The 16,664-nt window shown below is 29.4% G+C and overlaps 1 protein-coding gene across 1 annotated transcript in view; it reads left to right on the top strand.

Moving 5' to 3' along the window:
* Positions 1 to 13,606, top strand: part of LOC142320998 (ionotropic receptor 75a-like) — a 322,343-nt gene extending 308,737 nt beyond the window's left edge. The window contains exons 7-10 of the mRNA XM_075358991.1: positions 3,901 to 4,112; positions 9,669 to 9,756; positions 10,962 to 11,148; positions 13,276 to 13,606. Of these exons, the coding sequence (XP_075215106.1) occupies positions 3,901 to 4,112; positions 9,669 to 9,756; positions 10,962 to 11,148; positions 13,276 to 13,540 (752 nt within the window). The 3' untranslated portion in view covers positions 13,541 to 13,606. The remainder of the gene's footprint in view (positions 1 to 3,900; positions 4,113 to 9,668; positions 9,757 to 10,961; positions 11,149 to 13,275) is intronic.
* The last annotated feature ends 3,058 nt before the right edge of the window (positions 13,607 to 16,664 follow it).

Here is a 16,664-nt window from a genome sequence, read left to right as displayed (position 1 = left end):
TGGGATGTAGCAAGCAGCGGCAACATCGAAATTATGCAAACTATTGAGAAGTATCACAGAAGCGTCTTAGTTCGTAAGAAGCCGTGAGATCCATGAATATATCTGGGTTTATCGTATGATCGAGAACAAATACAGCAATTCTGTACAAAGTATAAATTGCAACTAACCAAGACCACGTAAACTATTTGGCTATTAACTTTCTAGACAATAATAAAGATGTTAAAAGGCTAAAATGACTCCAGGTATTGGACCTTGGTGATTTTATGTCATTTGAGGTGGAACTGCATCAACTTAATGTTATCCATCATATTTTTATTTCATTTTGTTCAATTTTAGTTATTATTCTTTTATTATTAATTATTATAGATTTATTTTCAGTTTTTTCCTCCGTGTTTCATCGTTCTCTTGTTTATTAATCCTTTTATTGTTTTTATTTTCTGTTGAGCTACCAGTGGCACTGTTCTCTGACTTAACTCTGTAAATGTGTACTTAGATTAAATATTCCGTATACAGGAATATTAGCATGTAATTTTTGAGGAGCTTCGATGGAAGCCTCTCTACATATGATTCTATGGGATCATATTTACTTATAGTTTCTGTAGTAATGTAACTGTTCGTTAATTTACTTTGAGACAAAAAAAATAATAATACTAGATTAAATAATCGGAATTAAATACCTGTACAAATATAAATAATAAATGTGTCATTTTCAAAGCTTAAAAAGAAAGAAAAGAAAAATATTTTTTTTTTTCTTATTTCATAGTTAAAAAATAATTCAAAATTTTAATTTGATAATTATTTCGTTAAATAAATAAAATCCTCGTATCAATTATATTAATAACAGAATATTATATTTCTAGAATTTATTAATTTTTATACATAGTAATAATTTATTACATAACGTTAATTGTATGTATGAAAAACCATTTATTATTAATAATATTAATTGCATATTTCTTAATTAATTGTTTATGAAAAACAATTGTTTTTTCCCATCTTAAAATTTAAGATTCTCTGTGGTAAACTAACTTGGTAAATACACGTTGCCTAGAATATTTATTTATTTCCTGATATTGATTAATCAATAAAAGAATCTGTTAGTCAAAAAGACTGATTTATTGTGCTTTTTACAAACAAGAAAATGACACTAACAGTATTTCTCACTAATACATACTAAATAAGCAAAAGCACTGGATTGCTCTTAATCTGAACGTAGTATAGTAAGTCAACCTTCCGATTAAATGGAGCACAAAACCGTCTCACTGTGGTGTAATTAACAGTACCAGTCAACGACAATGACATCACAAATTTATTACGTTGGCTTTTATGTTGCATATGTTTAGAAATGATGGAAGTATCTACGCGAGTTGTGCCTGGCTGCTCATTTGGTGGATCATTGTTAGCTAGAATAGTGACTGAAAAACGCTGTAACCCCTGATAAAATTAAAAAAAAAAAAAAATGAAATGATTATTTATGGGATAGAAATTTATTTTACCAAGAGATTAACGCCGGTGTTTTGATTAGCACATCTTTAAGTAGCATTCCACAATATTATATAAAGTAGTAGTGGTTTCTCTCGCGTGATTGTCAATTAGATTGCAAGACATTAATAAAGTTGTATGCTATGCTTGTGTTATACATTGCGACTTGGAAAAGAGAATATTGTATTAGAGGAATAGCTGAATGCATTACTCACTGCTTCGCATTTTTATATCTGTATGTTATGTCACAAGAGGTGATAAAACTACAGCGTTCATTAGGAGCAGTGAGAACAGTGAAGTATAACATACTATTCCGATTGGCATCTGCTCTTTTGTGGGAGCGATGACAAAATAGCAGCGCTAATTTTTTGGTGTCATAATTATATGGAAATCACAACGAACGCTTAGTGTAAGCTACAGATCAATTTTTTAATGATTAATTTTAATGTTTACCATACAATTCCATATTTAGACAGTAAATATTTTTCAATTTAAGAGTTTGTCTATTTATATAAACTATGACGTGTACTAACTTAATTTTTTTTATATAGATATAGTATCTTCATTTGTGTAATAAAATGTATTGCAGTGAGCAAGATAATTACGTCTTATTCGAGCCAAAAGTATGATGAAGGCTCAATAGATTATCAAAGATCTTTTCATGTGCGTAAACAAATCTCACGAAAAAGAAATGAACTTGAATGAATCTTGCGGAATATAAGCAGTTATTTATAAATTACATATGGTTTTCAATTATAAATAATTATAACAAGTTATAATAAATTCCTCTCCAAAATATTTTAAGAGACTAGGGAAACGCTATTCTGGTTCTAGACTCGATGAAGCGAAGACCCTGACGTTTACCTCTACGCGATGGAAAGGGGGCAACATTTTTACGACACGCGGGCAATACTACGAGTATAAGAGAGCCTAGTATCGAAACGCAAGGAATGTCGGAGGGTGCAATACCCCCCTGACTCTTGTAGTATACGGACTTACGTCCTATGCTGCTGGGTCTTTCTAGCGTACTGACGGGTAATAAATAGAAAACTGACTGATTTCGTTATTTATGTGAATTTTTGAACTGCGTCCCAATCGGTGAAAGGAACCCGCCGGAACGATTTTCTTATAATCTTATCTTCCGTCCCGTTCATCTGCAAGAACAAAAAGATTTCTATAAGTACCAACAATCTCTGTAGAGGGTAGATAAAAGATAAAAGGTAGCGCTCATCGGAGTGGGAATACTGGGAACCATTAACTTGACCGTTTTCCTTTTTTATTTTTCTAAAACTACGGTAAGTAGTTTCCTTCAGAATTTGATCAGCCACAATTTTTTTAACCGTTCAATTTATCGAACTTTATTCTGTCTTTAAATAAAATTAAAATCGTGCCACTTGCCCAGTCGTATTATATATTTGCCATCTTATTGTAAATATATAATCTTATATATTTAAAATTGTTAAGCCTTTTACTCTATGCAGCCCCCAAAAACCATAGAGATTGCTTATCGAGTAAAATGATAGTTATTATAGCTTATAAGTGCTACGAAAATTCAAATTGTTCATTTTCAACCTTAAAATGCTAACGTTTAACGATGGACGTCTTAAACACACAATAGAGAGTACGTACAGTTTTTTCTGTACGTTTATTTACAATTCTCTGATATTTAATGCATCAAATATTATGATTACTAACCTTTTTTTATGTTATGTTGCATGTTCTTTAAAACGTGGATCTTTATCAAATTATTCATTATAAAGAATAACGCAAATATTACTGATAATTTTGTAACATCTTTTGAATTACAATTTCTATTTAGATTATTATTAACTTTGTTTTGAGTTTTGAATTTAGGCTATGCTATGACCGGTAATTTTATTTTACGTTCTTTTTTTCTTTTTTTGAAGCTTATTTATGAGCTTACGATTCCATCCATTTTTTTGGCACCATATTGTTTGTGTTAAATCGCCTATGAGATCATTTTCAGCAATGGGAATGAAATAAGAGGAGAAGTAAGAAATTGACAGGTGAGTTTTTACGCGCGCACGCGTGTTTGTATAAGTGTGGAAGGCGGGATGGAAGATAATAAATAACAATATCCTTTACTTTGAACTTTAGATAATTTTTTCTATAAGTTATTATATTTTTTATTTTAATGATTATTAAATTAGACTTGCTTGACTTTAAAGATAGCATACGTCTTTTGATCTAATCAACCTTCATTCGTTACAATTATTGCAAACCAGAATCCTATGTACGGATATTGCATACATAGGATTTTATTAATCCAGTAATAAAACAGCAAAGTGCGTCACTTAATAAAAATAAAATCATTAATTCTTAAAACGATTAATTAAAATTAAACAATATAATAATACAACAAAAAAAAATTATGTAACTTTTATTATTTTGTTACAGGTTCTTCTGAAGTACCGCGTAAGATTGCCGGTCGTATATTTTTTCTAAGTCTATTAATATTTACGTTCGTCGTATATCAATTTTATACCTGCAGCATAGTTTCAACGTTGCTTACCGCACCTCCACGCACCATACATAAATTGTCTGATATAATGAAAGCACATTTAACTATTGGAATCGAAGATATTCTCACTGCAAGAGATACTTTATATGTAATAATATAATATTTGTGATTCATTATTTAGTATTATAAACATTAGGCCGAAATATCCGGCAGCTACTTATCCAGAAACCGCCATTAAACGAATCTACTAACTTTGTTTTCAGTCGCTGATGCTACATACAAGTAAACAGAGAGGCTAGTAAAATTTTTAAAAGTATAATGTAAAATACTTTTAAGTTATAAATTTATTCAAATTTTTATAGTTATTATTGAACGAGTTTATGCATTTTCATACTAATCGGCAAGGTATAATGCAAATAGTTTGTGTGATTATATAATATCACTTTCCAGCTGTGCCTGTTATTACAACAAAAATAATTTTCTGAAAAAATACGATTCAACATTTTTTAATAATCAATAATATGTTATTCTTAGAAGTGTCGGATATAAGAGCATAATATACAGTAAATTCTTTTTAACGTTATTTCTTAAATTAATATTTTAATACGTGTACGCATTTTCTTTATTTTTTTTGTTGACTTCCGAACAGTATCACAGTTTCAAATTTAATTTAATTTAAATCGATTTCTTAATTTAATACATCGGTTATCGATACATTACTTTATATTTCTTACATTTTATTAATGTTAATTTTCTTCCGTTATTTATATAGAAATATTCTTAACTGTTTATGCAAAAAAAAAAATATTATAACTATAAGTACAGTCATACATTATTTTACAATTTGTTTGTCGGGTTGAAATTCATCAAGCCCATTTTTTTATGTGAAGTTTGCCGACCACTGTAGTAGCCGAGAGAGGTCTCCCGGCGTAGTGGCGCCCCGTAATTGCTTTACTCATTAACTTCAGACCCCATGTTGAAAAATAACAAAATACGTTTTAATTTTAGTACCGTGTACGCGAATTCTTCTACTTCTTTTTAAATGGAACTCTCCATTCATAATTTAATAATATATGCTAACTCTTTATGAAGCAAAATACTTTCTTCTTTCCGCTGTAAAAAAAAATTTACGTACAGTAAAGTTAAATACTTTATAGAATAAATTATCCCTTAATTCGAGATGTTAATAAAAACAATAATCAATGTGTAAGCAAATCTTCGACTTACAATAATAGTTTTCATAATAAAAAAATTAAAAAAGAAGAAATCGGTGATAACAGTATAGCCTCTGTACAAACATACATAATTAGGACTGAGCGTTTAATTTTTCGAAGTTACTATTCAACCTTCACATGCTTACATAAATAACAAACAGCAAAACTATAGTTTATATGCTGTTATACCACTAATTATGTTCTTATACCGCTCTATAAACCTCCTTGGGATGAAGTGATAACATTTCTACCGTCCATCAGAAAGGTTTTAGATTCAAATCCCAGTCAGGCTTGGCATTTTTCACACGCAATAAAATTAATCTTGGTTAGAAAAAAAGTAATTCTACTAAATAATTCTTGGCAATTGTAATACTATTTGTAACAATTGTATACTAACACACCCATAATACAATACAATACATGGATAACTATGAATTTCAATCAAAGTTTCTTTTATACAAAATATAAACTTTGTAATACTGACCTACTTGTAATAATAACTTAAAAGTTACACAATAGTTAGTCAGTTGGTTACCTATAAAGAATTAATTGTTTAAGAATTCTGCTGCTTAAGCCCTTTAGATGAAGTCTGCTAAAACTGTTAAAATAACCTTTACAGGCTCCTTACAAGTGAATAATATGATCGCATTACTGTTTTGTTTGACATATCTGTTAATTTCATGGTGCAGATTAATTACTGAGGTTTGTTCTGTTTTTAGTCATTACTTGTCTAGAAAGTTTGCTGCAAATAAGCGAAGGATAATAATTAGTTTATTTAACCAACGGGAAAGTAAGCTGATTATTTTTTATTTTTATTAGTCAATTTCTTATTTTGATAACAAATAAGAATGTCAAGGCACCTAAGCCAACAGTAACCTAAGTAATATGCTTTTAATAACTTTTCCTATAGAAAGTTTATTGAATTATCTCAATAAGAACTGATTTTTGTTAAATAAAGAAATAAAATTAACAAAAGAGTATATACTATTGACTTTTTTTTGGAAAAGATATTCCTTAATTTATTTTTTTAAATAGTCCTAAACTTTTTCTTTAATTCATTGTAATGGATTTTTTCTGAAAGGTTCAAAGAACATCTTTGCAGAATTTTACTTAATCAATTATCATACATAAATATAACTGAAAAAAATAAAAGCTAAAATAACAGAACTCCTTTAAAACTATACCTAACTTTGTTCAGCGCATAGTAAACTGCAGATAATTTTCACTAGTTTGCTATGTATGTAGTATTATATATGGCTCTTCACCTGTTGATGCATTTTTTTAAGTTGCCATTCCAGTCCTTTAGACTTAAAAACTTCATAATTACCAAACAAAATTAAAGTAAGTTACAGCAATATTATTCAAAGTTGACAAAGTAAAGGTTGTTGTTGACTTGTATATTACACAATATACTTTTGTCACTCTCATGGAAAGCTATATTATTATTGATTTTGACCACAATTTAATTCTGAAGAAATATAAATTGAAGTTTAACAAACAAAAAAAAAAGTAGTAAGAATAAAGATAAAATACATTGAAAAACTAAAATAGTCAAGAGTTAAAGTTAAAATTTAAACAAAACATAGGTATATCCGTAGAACTTACTACAAAAATAGATTCAATTGAAAATTAGTAGATAAATTATAAAAAAGGAATAGTTGAGTGTGAAGAAAAAAATGTAATAAAAAGGTAAAAACTGGTAGAAAACTGAACATAAAAAATGTATTGAAATTGATGAATGAATGTAGAAAGAAATAAAATTGTAAGAATTATGAATGTAGAAATTTCTATAGGCACTCTAGAAATAAAATTAATAAAGTGGAAAAAGTAAAGAAAAGTTGACTGATGCAGAAATGTAAGAAAGCAGAAATTAAGTAAAAATATGATTACTGGAAGGAAAATATAGTATTTTAAAATAAAAGATGGTTAGGAATAAAATATGGTTAATAAATCATTATTAAAGAAACAAAAAATAGCAAACAAATAGTAAGAATGTATACAGGGAATAAACAGAAGGGGGGGGGGGAATTATTGGCTGAAATTTTGGGGCAGAAAAAGAAACAGAAATAAAGCAGTGGATAGATGATATAACAGCAGAATTACTGTCTTGATAAGGAGAGGTAGGAGAGAGTAAGCTAAAAGAAAAATAAGTAGAATTTTGTACTTTATACATAAATGTTTAAAAATGTAACTATTATCGTATCAAAGAAACCAGGAGCAAATAAATGTGGCAACTATCACACCATCAGTTTTAACATCTCACATATGGAAAATAGTTAATTAATTTACAGATATGGTTCATAGAAAGTATGGTAAAAAATATACCTGATTGAAGACAAATTTGACTTATGATTGCTTTGTTTTCAGGAGTGTGGATATAAGTGAGGTTATTGTGGCTCCCTGATCTTAAGGTAGCTTGAGAAGAATAAAACCACCTGTATGACTTTTTGTAGATCTAAAGAAAGCTTTTGATTGTATGGGATGAAAAGAATGTTTATTTTTTTTAAATTGGACTGAACTAATGAGAAAGAAGACCTGTAGATAATATGTACAAGAATCAGGTAGCTCTGATAAAAGCAGAAAATGACAATCTTATCTCTGATTTAGAAAGAAGAGAGAGACAAGGATGAAGTTAGTCCCCCATTGCTTTGCAACTTCTGTAGAGAAGAAATAGTATAGAAATTGAAAGACATATCTCATAGTGGAATAACTATTCAAGAAGAAATAATAAAAATACTGAGATTTGCTAATAACATTCTTTTTACTTCTTGAACAGAAAACATAAGAAGAAATTCTGAATGCATGGCAATAAATTATTGCCAGGAGAGGTTTCACTTTGAAAATAAATTCAGGTAAAATGAAAATAATGAAACGTGAAAAAAAAGGACAATAAGGATAAGGAATTAAATATTAAGATAGGATCTCAATATTAAGATAATATTTAGATCACAATATACAAAAAGTTGCAGAATATTATTAATTATGTAGTAAAATTTCAAAGGATGAATGAAGTAAAGTAGAAATTACGTTAAGTTAGATTTTAGACCAAGGTCTAAAAACATGACTTATATAACTGTAATAATTTTTACATTTTTACATAAATAAGGTAAAACTTTTCAAATAGTACAACGAGCTCATAAACATATTTCACTTCACCGCTGAATCCACTTTTGCAAACTACCTCATTAAAACAAGTTGTGTATACACAAACACCAACAAAACTAAAATCTTACACATGAACAATAAACAGAAAAAGTGTGAAAGATTAACACTTGAAGCAACACACTTTAGCAACTAAGAAAAATACAGAGACACATAAAACATTAAATTAACAAACAAAAGAACCTTTAAAATCCAATTTAAACACCAATATCATATCTAGTGGCACAATATTCAGCACACCCAGGTACAGTTCTTGAAGAAACATCAGTTAAGTGAAACTCTGTCTGAACTCACCCTCACTGATACTTTTTCTTTATTAGAGCTAAACATTCTAGTAGGCTCTTATTAAGGAACCTCATTTTATTCCTAATTTTCAAATTTTTAGGGCTCATTTATTTACTGAAGGCAGAGAGCATAATATATTATTTCAAAATCGAAACAGGTGCTTTAATTTATTGGTTTACATTATTTTCTTAAGGCTCTAATACATGTAAATAACCTGAGATACATGAACCAATGGTCAGATTGCTTTCTTTAAAATTAATGATAAAGTTAGTCCTCATAATGAACTAAGAAAATTTTTCACATTTAGATATAAATAATATTGTCACGTGTTCGCTGCTTAATCAGGATATTGAGAGATTGACAATTGAAAATGTTTATATAATTACAATTTATTGGTTTAAAAACACAAGAAAAACAAGACAAATCAGTAATAATAAGCAATAATAACAAACAACTAACAATAATAATTAGAATAACAACAATTGTAAATAAATAAATAATGATTGTAGTAGTCATAACAATAACAGCAACAATAGTAATAATAATAGTCAATAATAATATTAATGATAATAATAAACAGTAGGTACATACAAAACAAAATTTAAAGTAAATATTAGGATTTATTCACAGATAGATAAATAATGAACAGACCTCTGTTACCTTTACTAAAAGGGTTTCTTTTAGCACCTTTCTGGATTCCTCCGATTATTATATTTTCTACTACTTTTTTCTTAATTGGCAGGAATCCATTACTCAGGTTCGTTATACCAGTTTTGTTACAATATCTATATCCCTGCATGACTGTCTGCTTATATGTGGTAATATAATTTTCAGTGAAGTAAACAATAAGAAACCACTTCACCCCTCACTTTAAAAACCTGGCATTGAAATGGTTGTTACTGCTGAAAATTGGAACCCGTTTTGTGAGAGTAACTAGCATCTCATATTAGTTTTCCTTTGACTGTTTAATAATAGCAACTAACATACATATAATTTTCAGGTAATATTTACATACAATTGATATTATTTTTCTGGTTTGGTAGCGATATCAAGGTGATCCTGAGATTCGCAAGCTGTATGTAGAAAAAATAGCTCCTAAGAAGGAAGGTGCATATTATTCAGTGGAAGAAGGTAAAAACATTATTATAATCTAGTATAAAACAACATAATTAAACAAAAATTTTTATTGTGTCTCTCACTCTGTCTCACTCACTCTCTCAAGTGTGTGCATGTGCATTTGCATGCACGTGCATGTGTGTGTGTGGAGGGCAGGGTTGTGGGTGTGTGTGTGTTGGAATTTATTTAATATCAGTTACAGTAATCAGTGCCACCTTGATAAAACAAAGCAGAAAAAATGTAAGGACTGAATAGTTATAAATACTATAGATATACAGTTTTAAGTAGAATTTTTTCAATTATACTTTTGTCTAAAAATAAATGAAAAAAGCATCAACATAGTCCAGTTTTTCATAAAATTACACTTGTGTTGAAAATAGCTCACCAAAATGAATAGAGGAAGTTTTCCCATACCTCATTTCCCTCTGGCTGCTATTGATACTCTTACCTAACCACAAAAAATGTGTTGATTATATTCATTTATTTTTCTGTAAATATTTCTTATTTCATCTGTTACTATAATTTTAAATCTACAGGGAGTTTGATTACCTGGTCTAACCCTATTATTTTATTCATGCTACTGTTCTTTTTTCTCCCAATAATAACCGCTTGCTTTAATTATTTTCTTAATTGTTACATTGAATTGTTAATTTTTACAGTTAATAATTAAATTGATAATAAATTTACTAATTGTTTCTGGTCATTGTATCCTTTCAGAATCCTTTATATACTGTCGATGATACAAATGTTTTAATAAAAAACTTTGATGATATGCTTATGTAAGTTTAAAGCATCAGCTGCAATTGAATCATAGTTTCATTCATTGACGTGGAAAAAATTAGCTACCAGAGTAATCTGAAACTAAAATTCCATCCCATACATAGGTCCATCCTTAAACTGTAAACTGACAAAGGTAGAGTTATATAAAGGTATAATTCACAAGATCCCTCACTACTGACTCAAAACAAGGTACTCAAAAATAAATATTCCTGATATGTTATGTTACCAGTTATCTAATCATGAATACATTGAATTTAATTTTTATGTTTAACAGATGCAGAAAAAGAAAAGGAAAATAAATTTTTATTTAATTAGTTTTTGGACTGAAAAAGTTAAAGTCAAAAGTTTGTGAAGTTTTGTAAAATAAGATGTTATAAATGATAAAATGTTATAAATAACATGATGAATTATGTTATAAATGATTTCTTTTGTGGGGGTAGGAGTGTACAAAATGAGAAAAGGAGGTTTTGCGTTTTATGTTGATCCAGCAGCTGCCTACAATCTAATTGCAGATTCATTCAGTGAACAGGAAAAATGTGATTTAACTGAAGTATTCATGGTAGAACCTGATGTTCATACCTTACCAATACAGAAACGATCGCCATACAAAAAACTATTTAATTTTGGGTAAGGTACATCATATTCCTCCATACATATATACGGATATGTGCATTTACATGCGTGCTAATTCACACACACACACACACACACACACACACACACACACACACACACACACACACACACACACACACACACACACACACACAAACAAACATTTTATATTGATTTTAAACAGAAGATGTTTATAGTTGTTTATAATGGTAAATATATACTAAATAACTGTATGAAAATTTACATTCTCATACTAAGTTTTTTTTTTTTTTAATTTTGCAACTTTATGATACAGAAACTGTATTTTTTATACTAACAACAGGAAGTAGAGATAGTTATAAGAACATGTAGTTATTTTATTAGTACTTTTATCAAATTTCTACATCATAAAGTTATAGGATTAAAAAAGCTTAATTTGTAGAACTATAATTCACAAAATTCATAGAGCACAGAAGTGTATAAAATGTTAAGTTCCATGATGTTCTGCATAGGCATTGAACTTGACATTCTATGCAGTTTCTATGTACAACAATGGTTTATATCAATAATAGTAAATGTCTTTCAATATCTTTAATCTAAATCTAGTGTTTTATCACATCTATCCATTCAGTGAAAGGTTAATGACTCTGTTAAGGAATCATCACATGTTCAGTACAACCTCCATCAATGTCTTCTTCAACACAAACTCCTGTGTTGTTAATAACTCAATGACACATCCTCGGTTATCTTGTTGCATGCCTCAATGATTAGTTCTATCACTATACAAGGATGTTTAGGAAAAATCTTTTCCTTTAGAAATTCCCAAAGAAATTAATCACACAGATTCAAATCAGGAGAGTTCAGGGGCCAGTTCTGTCCACACGCAAAACAATCAGGAAATCTCTTTCAAATAAAATTTGCATTTCATGCAGAAAGTCTAAAACATTAATATGTATGGTCTGGCTCCATCCTACATGAACCGCTCGTTTTCTAATTGAAATCCTTTTTGCAAGAAGCTGAGGAACAAAATTATTACTCAGCATGTTTAGATAACATTCACTATTCACTGTCTGTTCAAAAAAGAATGGCCCTATTACCCCATGACTTGAGTTAGCGTACCCGTAATTCTTAAAGTGTGATGCATGCATAATGGATTTTCGAAAGCCCAAAAAGCACATTTTGTTTATTAATGACCCCATCCAGGTGAAAATGTGCCTCACCTGAAAACCACTAGGTCTAACTCACCATGTCACCCCCTCTGTACCTAGCCCTTATGGGCTTTACCGAAGGTCATCTTCAAAACTTCAGCAAAAGGCATCTCTCAGCCTTTGCTTTTGCCTCAGTCAGGATGTCACCAATGTGAATGCAATGGCATTCCCATCAATATACTACTACCTATTAGATAACAATTTAAAAACAAAACACAAGTCCAAGTCTTTAACAAGACTGAATAGACAGCCCAATCCCATAGGGGAAGACACCCACCTTGTGGCGATTCCGGTTGCCACTCGCTTTACCACCAATCCCCATTCCTAGCCCTGATGGGTTTACACAGAAGTCGTCTTTTAACCCTCTAACTGATTACACCTCACAGTAATTAGCCAGGCCTCGGTTGGGATGCCACCAATGTAAATGCCTTGGTAGACATCTACATCAGTAATTTTTTGACTCAGCCTTCACCTTCACTATAGGCTTCTACTGGATATCTTGACTGTCCTACTTCGTTGCCCTCTGAAATAACTAACTGAGTTCGTGGAAGCACAAGCCCCATGCCTAGTTCTGCATTTTAAATAAGCTATTAGTGAGTAAACATCTCATAAAATTCGAGGCGAATTCAGTAATTATGAAACATACCACAAGAAAATGTTGTTCATTACAACGAAATATATACCTAGTTCCCTTAGTGAAACTCAAACTTGATAGTTTAAACCCTTAGTTTAATTATGATTATGGACTCTGGTGTGGTAGACTGAATAGACAGTCAAATTGAAGTAAAATAGTAAGTGAACATTTTCTTTTTTTTAGAATTTATAGTCACATAAATGTTAATTACATAAAATTAAAAACATGAAGTTAAAAACATAGTTAACTTTTTATTTTTATTTAATATCCTGCTTGTTATGAAAAAATATTTTATGATATATGTAATATTTGTTTCAGAATGAGATTGGCTCTAGAATATGGAGTTGTAAAACGAGAAAGACGAAAGTGGCACAGTAGAAGACCAGAATGTGTGCTTGCTAAAAACCATCGCACACATGTTAGCATTGGTATTCCTGAATTCAAACCAGCTTTAATATTACTTTTTGTTGGAAATGTTGTTGCTTTATTAATTCTTGTCAAAGAAATATTTCAATTTAAAAAAGAACAAAAACGAAAAATCAATACAGTTAAAAAATTTGAATCATATTCACAACAAAACTAAATTATTATGTTAAATATTATCTTAAATTATGCAATTATTATATTATTATTATTCATATTTCACAGATGATTTAAAAATTTATCATACAATATTAAAAATTATGCAAAACATGTTACATTTTAATTGCCTTCATTTATGAACAGTAAAATACCAATAACCAACTTAAAACTATTTGTGTAAGAACTACTGCTTTGGAATAAAAGTTTTACAATATTTATGGTTATTATTGAACATAATATTCCAGCTTTTCTGTGTTAGATAACAATATTGGAATCATTTGCAAATTATTGGAACTTCTTCCAAAGATCTTTGGGGGGTGTGATTAATTTCATCTTTTCTCTTTACTTTATTTTGAGTTTCTGATTAATATAAATTATTCTAACATCCCTGCTGTTCATCTACTCCAAGTTCAGTCCACTCTATGATCTTTCTCACATCAGCAGTTAATCAGGTCTTCTCATTCTTTCCTAACCATGATTGAATGAGTAGATGTGTAATCTACTCATTCAATCATTCCTCTTTATTTTATTTGACCTAACTAACTATCTTATCTCAATTTTTTATTATCTAATTTACCTTTAGTGTTACACATGCTTGCATTCCTAACTCTTTTTATTACTTTATTAAAAAAAAACACTCAGCACATTAATTTTTAGTAGCATTCATTCTTCAATTTGTTTTTGGATTCATCCACATTATACTTTATATTATAGTGTATGTATTTCTCCTTTAATAAAGTTAATAATTTCCTACCTAATCTTTAAGTGCATTTTTCATTCAGCTTGATAAGTGGATCATTAAATAAATATTTTATTCAGGTCATTGTGTAATATAAACTTCAAATATTACACCACGAATGGATAGTTTTGCTACTCTATATATTAATAAAAAAAGAGATTGTATTAAATTTTAAATAAATAAATTTTTATATTTAAACGAAATCTGTATCTAAATGTTAACCATTAGTATATTACAGAAACACAAAACTAAAAAAAATCTAACATTTAGGCTCAAACTCTAAATAAACACTATAGATAGAAGATAAGTTAGCATTTTCACAAAAGTTAGTAAAGTTAATAATTTTTTTATTAAAAATACTTTTGGTTATTCTTTAGGTTTTAGTAAAATAATAGCTTAATAAAATAATTTCATTTAATTACTGAAAGAGATTTACATTTATTTAAATTAAATAAATTACTAGGATTTATTTTGGCAGTATATCCATTGTGTCACTACACAATGATATACTGCCAAGAAAAAATAATTACTTGGCTATTACTGTGAAACCTTAGTTTAATCTTGTGTGCAATGTAAAATTTCTTTGGTCCCATGAATTTTACCAAATATATGATTTTAATTTTCCTTGAAATAATGGAAACCTGGCCGATACGGAAACAGAAAAAAATCTCACAAGTTAACGGAAATGTTTTTTGAGAATTGTGTAGAGTACTGTAATTTATGCAAAAAAAATACATATACCTATTTAATGGCTACACATACAGAACAGTACTAAATTTTCCCACGATATAAAATAGAATATGTATACTATACAGTACTATACATACTGTATACAGTATACTGTACTATGCTATGTTACAAATTATCCTGCATGAACAAAAATTAAAATTAGTCATGTCAGAGTTTTAACTGATAAATTCGCATTTAACACTACATAAATGCTTACATTTTCAGTAACTCGTCGGTAATCATAATAGGTGACGACGAACAGACATAGAATGTTAAAACCTTGTACAGATGACAGCAGTCATCATTGTTTTGGCTACTTACAGTAAACTAGCCTTTATGCCTTTCTTTTTTTCCTGTTTAGCCTCTGGTAATTACCGTACAGATAATATTTCAGAGGATGAATGAGGATGATATGAGTGTAAATGAAATGTAGTCTTGTACAGCCTCAGTTCCACCATTCCTGAGATGTGTGGTTAATTGAAACCCAACCAACAAAGAACACCCGTATCCATGATCTAGTATTCAAATCCATGTAAAAATAACTGATTTTACTAGGACTTGAACGCTGGAACTCTAGAATTCCAAATCAGCTGATTTGGGAAGCCTTTATGCCTATTGCCCTGTGAATCATAACTTTAACACACTCATTGTTCCTTACCTCAAGTCACAATTTTTATTTAAATTAATTATGTATTGCCACTATACTTAACTTATCCGTCTGTCGTTTTTGTTCATTACAACAAAGTCTTCTTTACTGTGTGTGTGTTTGTATATATGCAATTTTTTTCTGTTCATTAGCTGAATTTGTCATTTTAACTTAAAACTTGAATTTGTCATTTTATTTTTTTATTTTTACTGATCCATACTACAGTTCAGTGCCTAAAATACAGAACTATACAGTGCGATTATTAGTTTAGTGTTCTTCCTGATAATGTGTATTAGTGTAACAAGTATGGTATCGTAAAAAGAGTTGTATTGGACTTAAATATATTGATTTTTTTAAATTAAAATATGAAAATTGTTCTACAATCCAGTGTACTGTTCTAACATAAGATAGAAATTTTGTGCTTACGAATTCGCTAACAAACTACTGTACAATACACTGCTGAAAATGAAATGGGGTTCTGGTAAGTATACTACCATATTTTTTCTTTATAATTGTATAGTCTGGTAGTTCATCCCTGTATTCACCGGAATCCTCTTCACAACAGAAAATATTTTCAGTCCCACGAAATTTCATTAACTCAGGTTTTACTGTATTATTTTATTTTTATACTTCCAGTTTCCAGGCTTCTACCCCTTGAGACATTAAACCATTATATTAAATCAAAATATCTTTAATCTTGTTACTGTAATCCTTTTATTCCAACAAAATTTATCGTGAAGAAATTTCTTTTAGCTTAATCATTAGTACCTCAGGCTTTTTTTCCTTATTTTAATTCGCTTGTAGGTTGGTACTTCTGAGGTATAATTTGTTACTATATATAAGTAAACGTATATGAATAAATATATATTTTACTTTAGACTCAGTTAGCATCCTGATCCCCATAGGGGAACACACTCACCTTGCAACAATCCCAGTTGCCACACCACCCCCTCCATTCCTAGCTCTGATGGGCTTTACTGAAGGTTGTCTTTTAGACCTTCTAAACTTGAC

This window comes from Lycorma delicatula, chromosome 3, assembly GCF_047948215.1.
Source record: "Lycorma delicatula isolate Av1 chromosome 3, ASM4794821v1, whole genome shotgun sequence".
NCBI classification, from domain to species: domain Eukaryota; kingdom Metazoa; phylum Arthropoda; class Insecta; order Hemiptera; family Fulgoridae; genus Lycorma; species Lycorma delicatula.
This window is presented reverse-complemented; position numbering and strand designations above follow the sequence as displayed.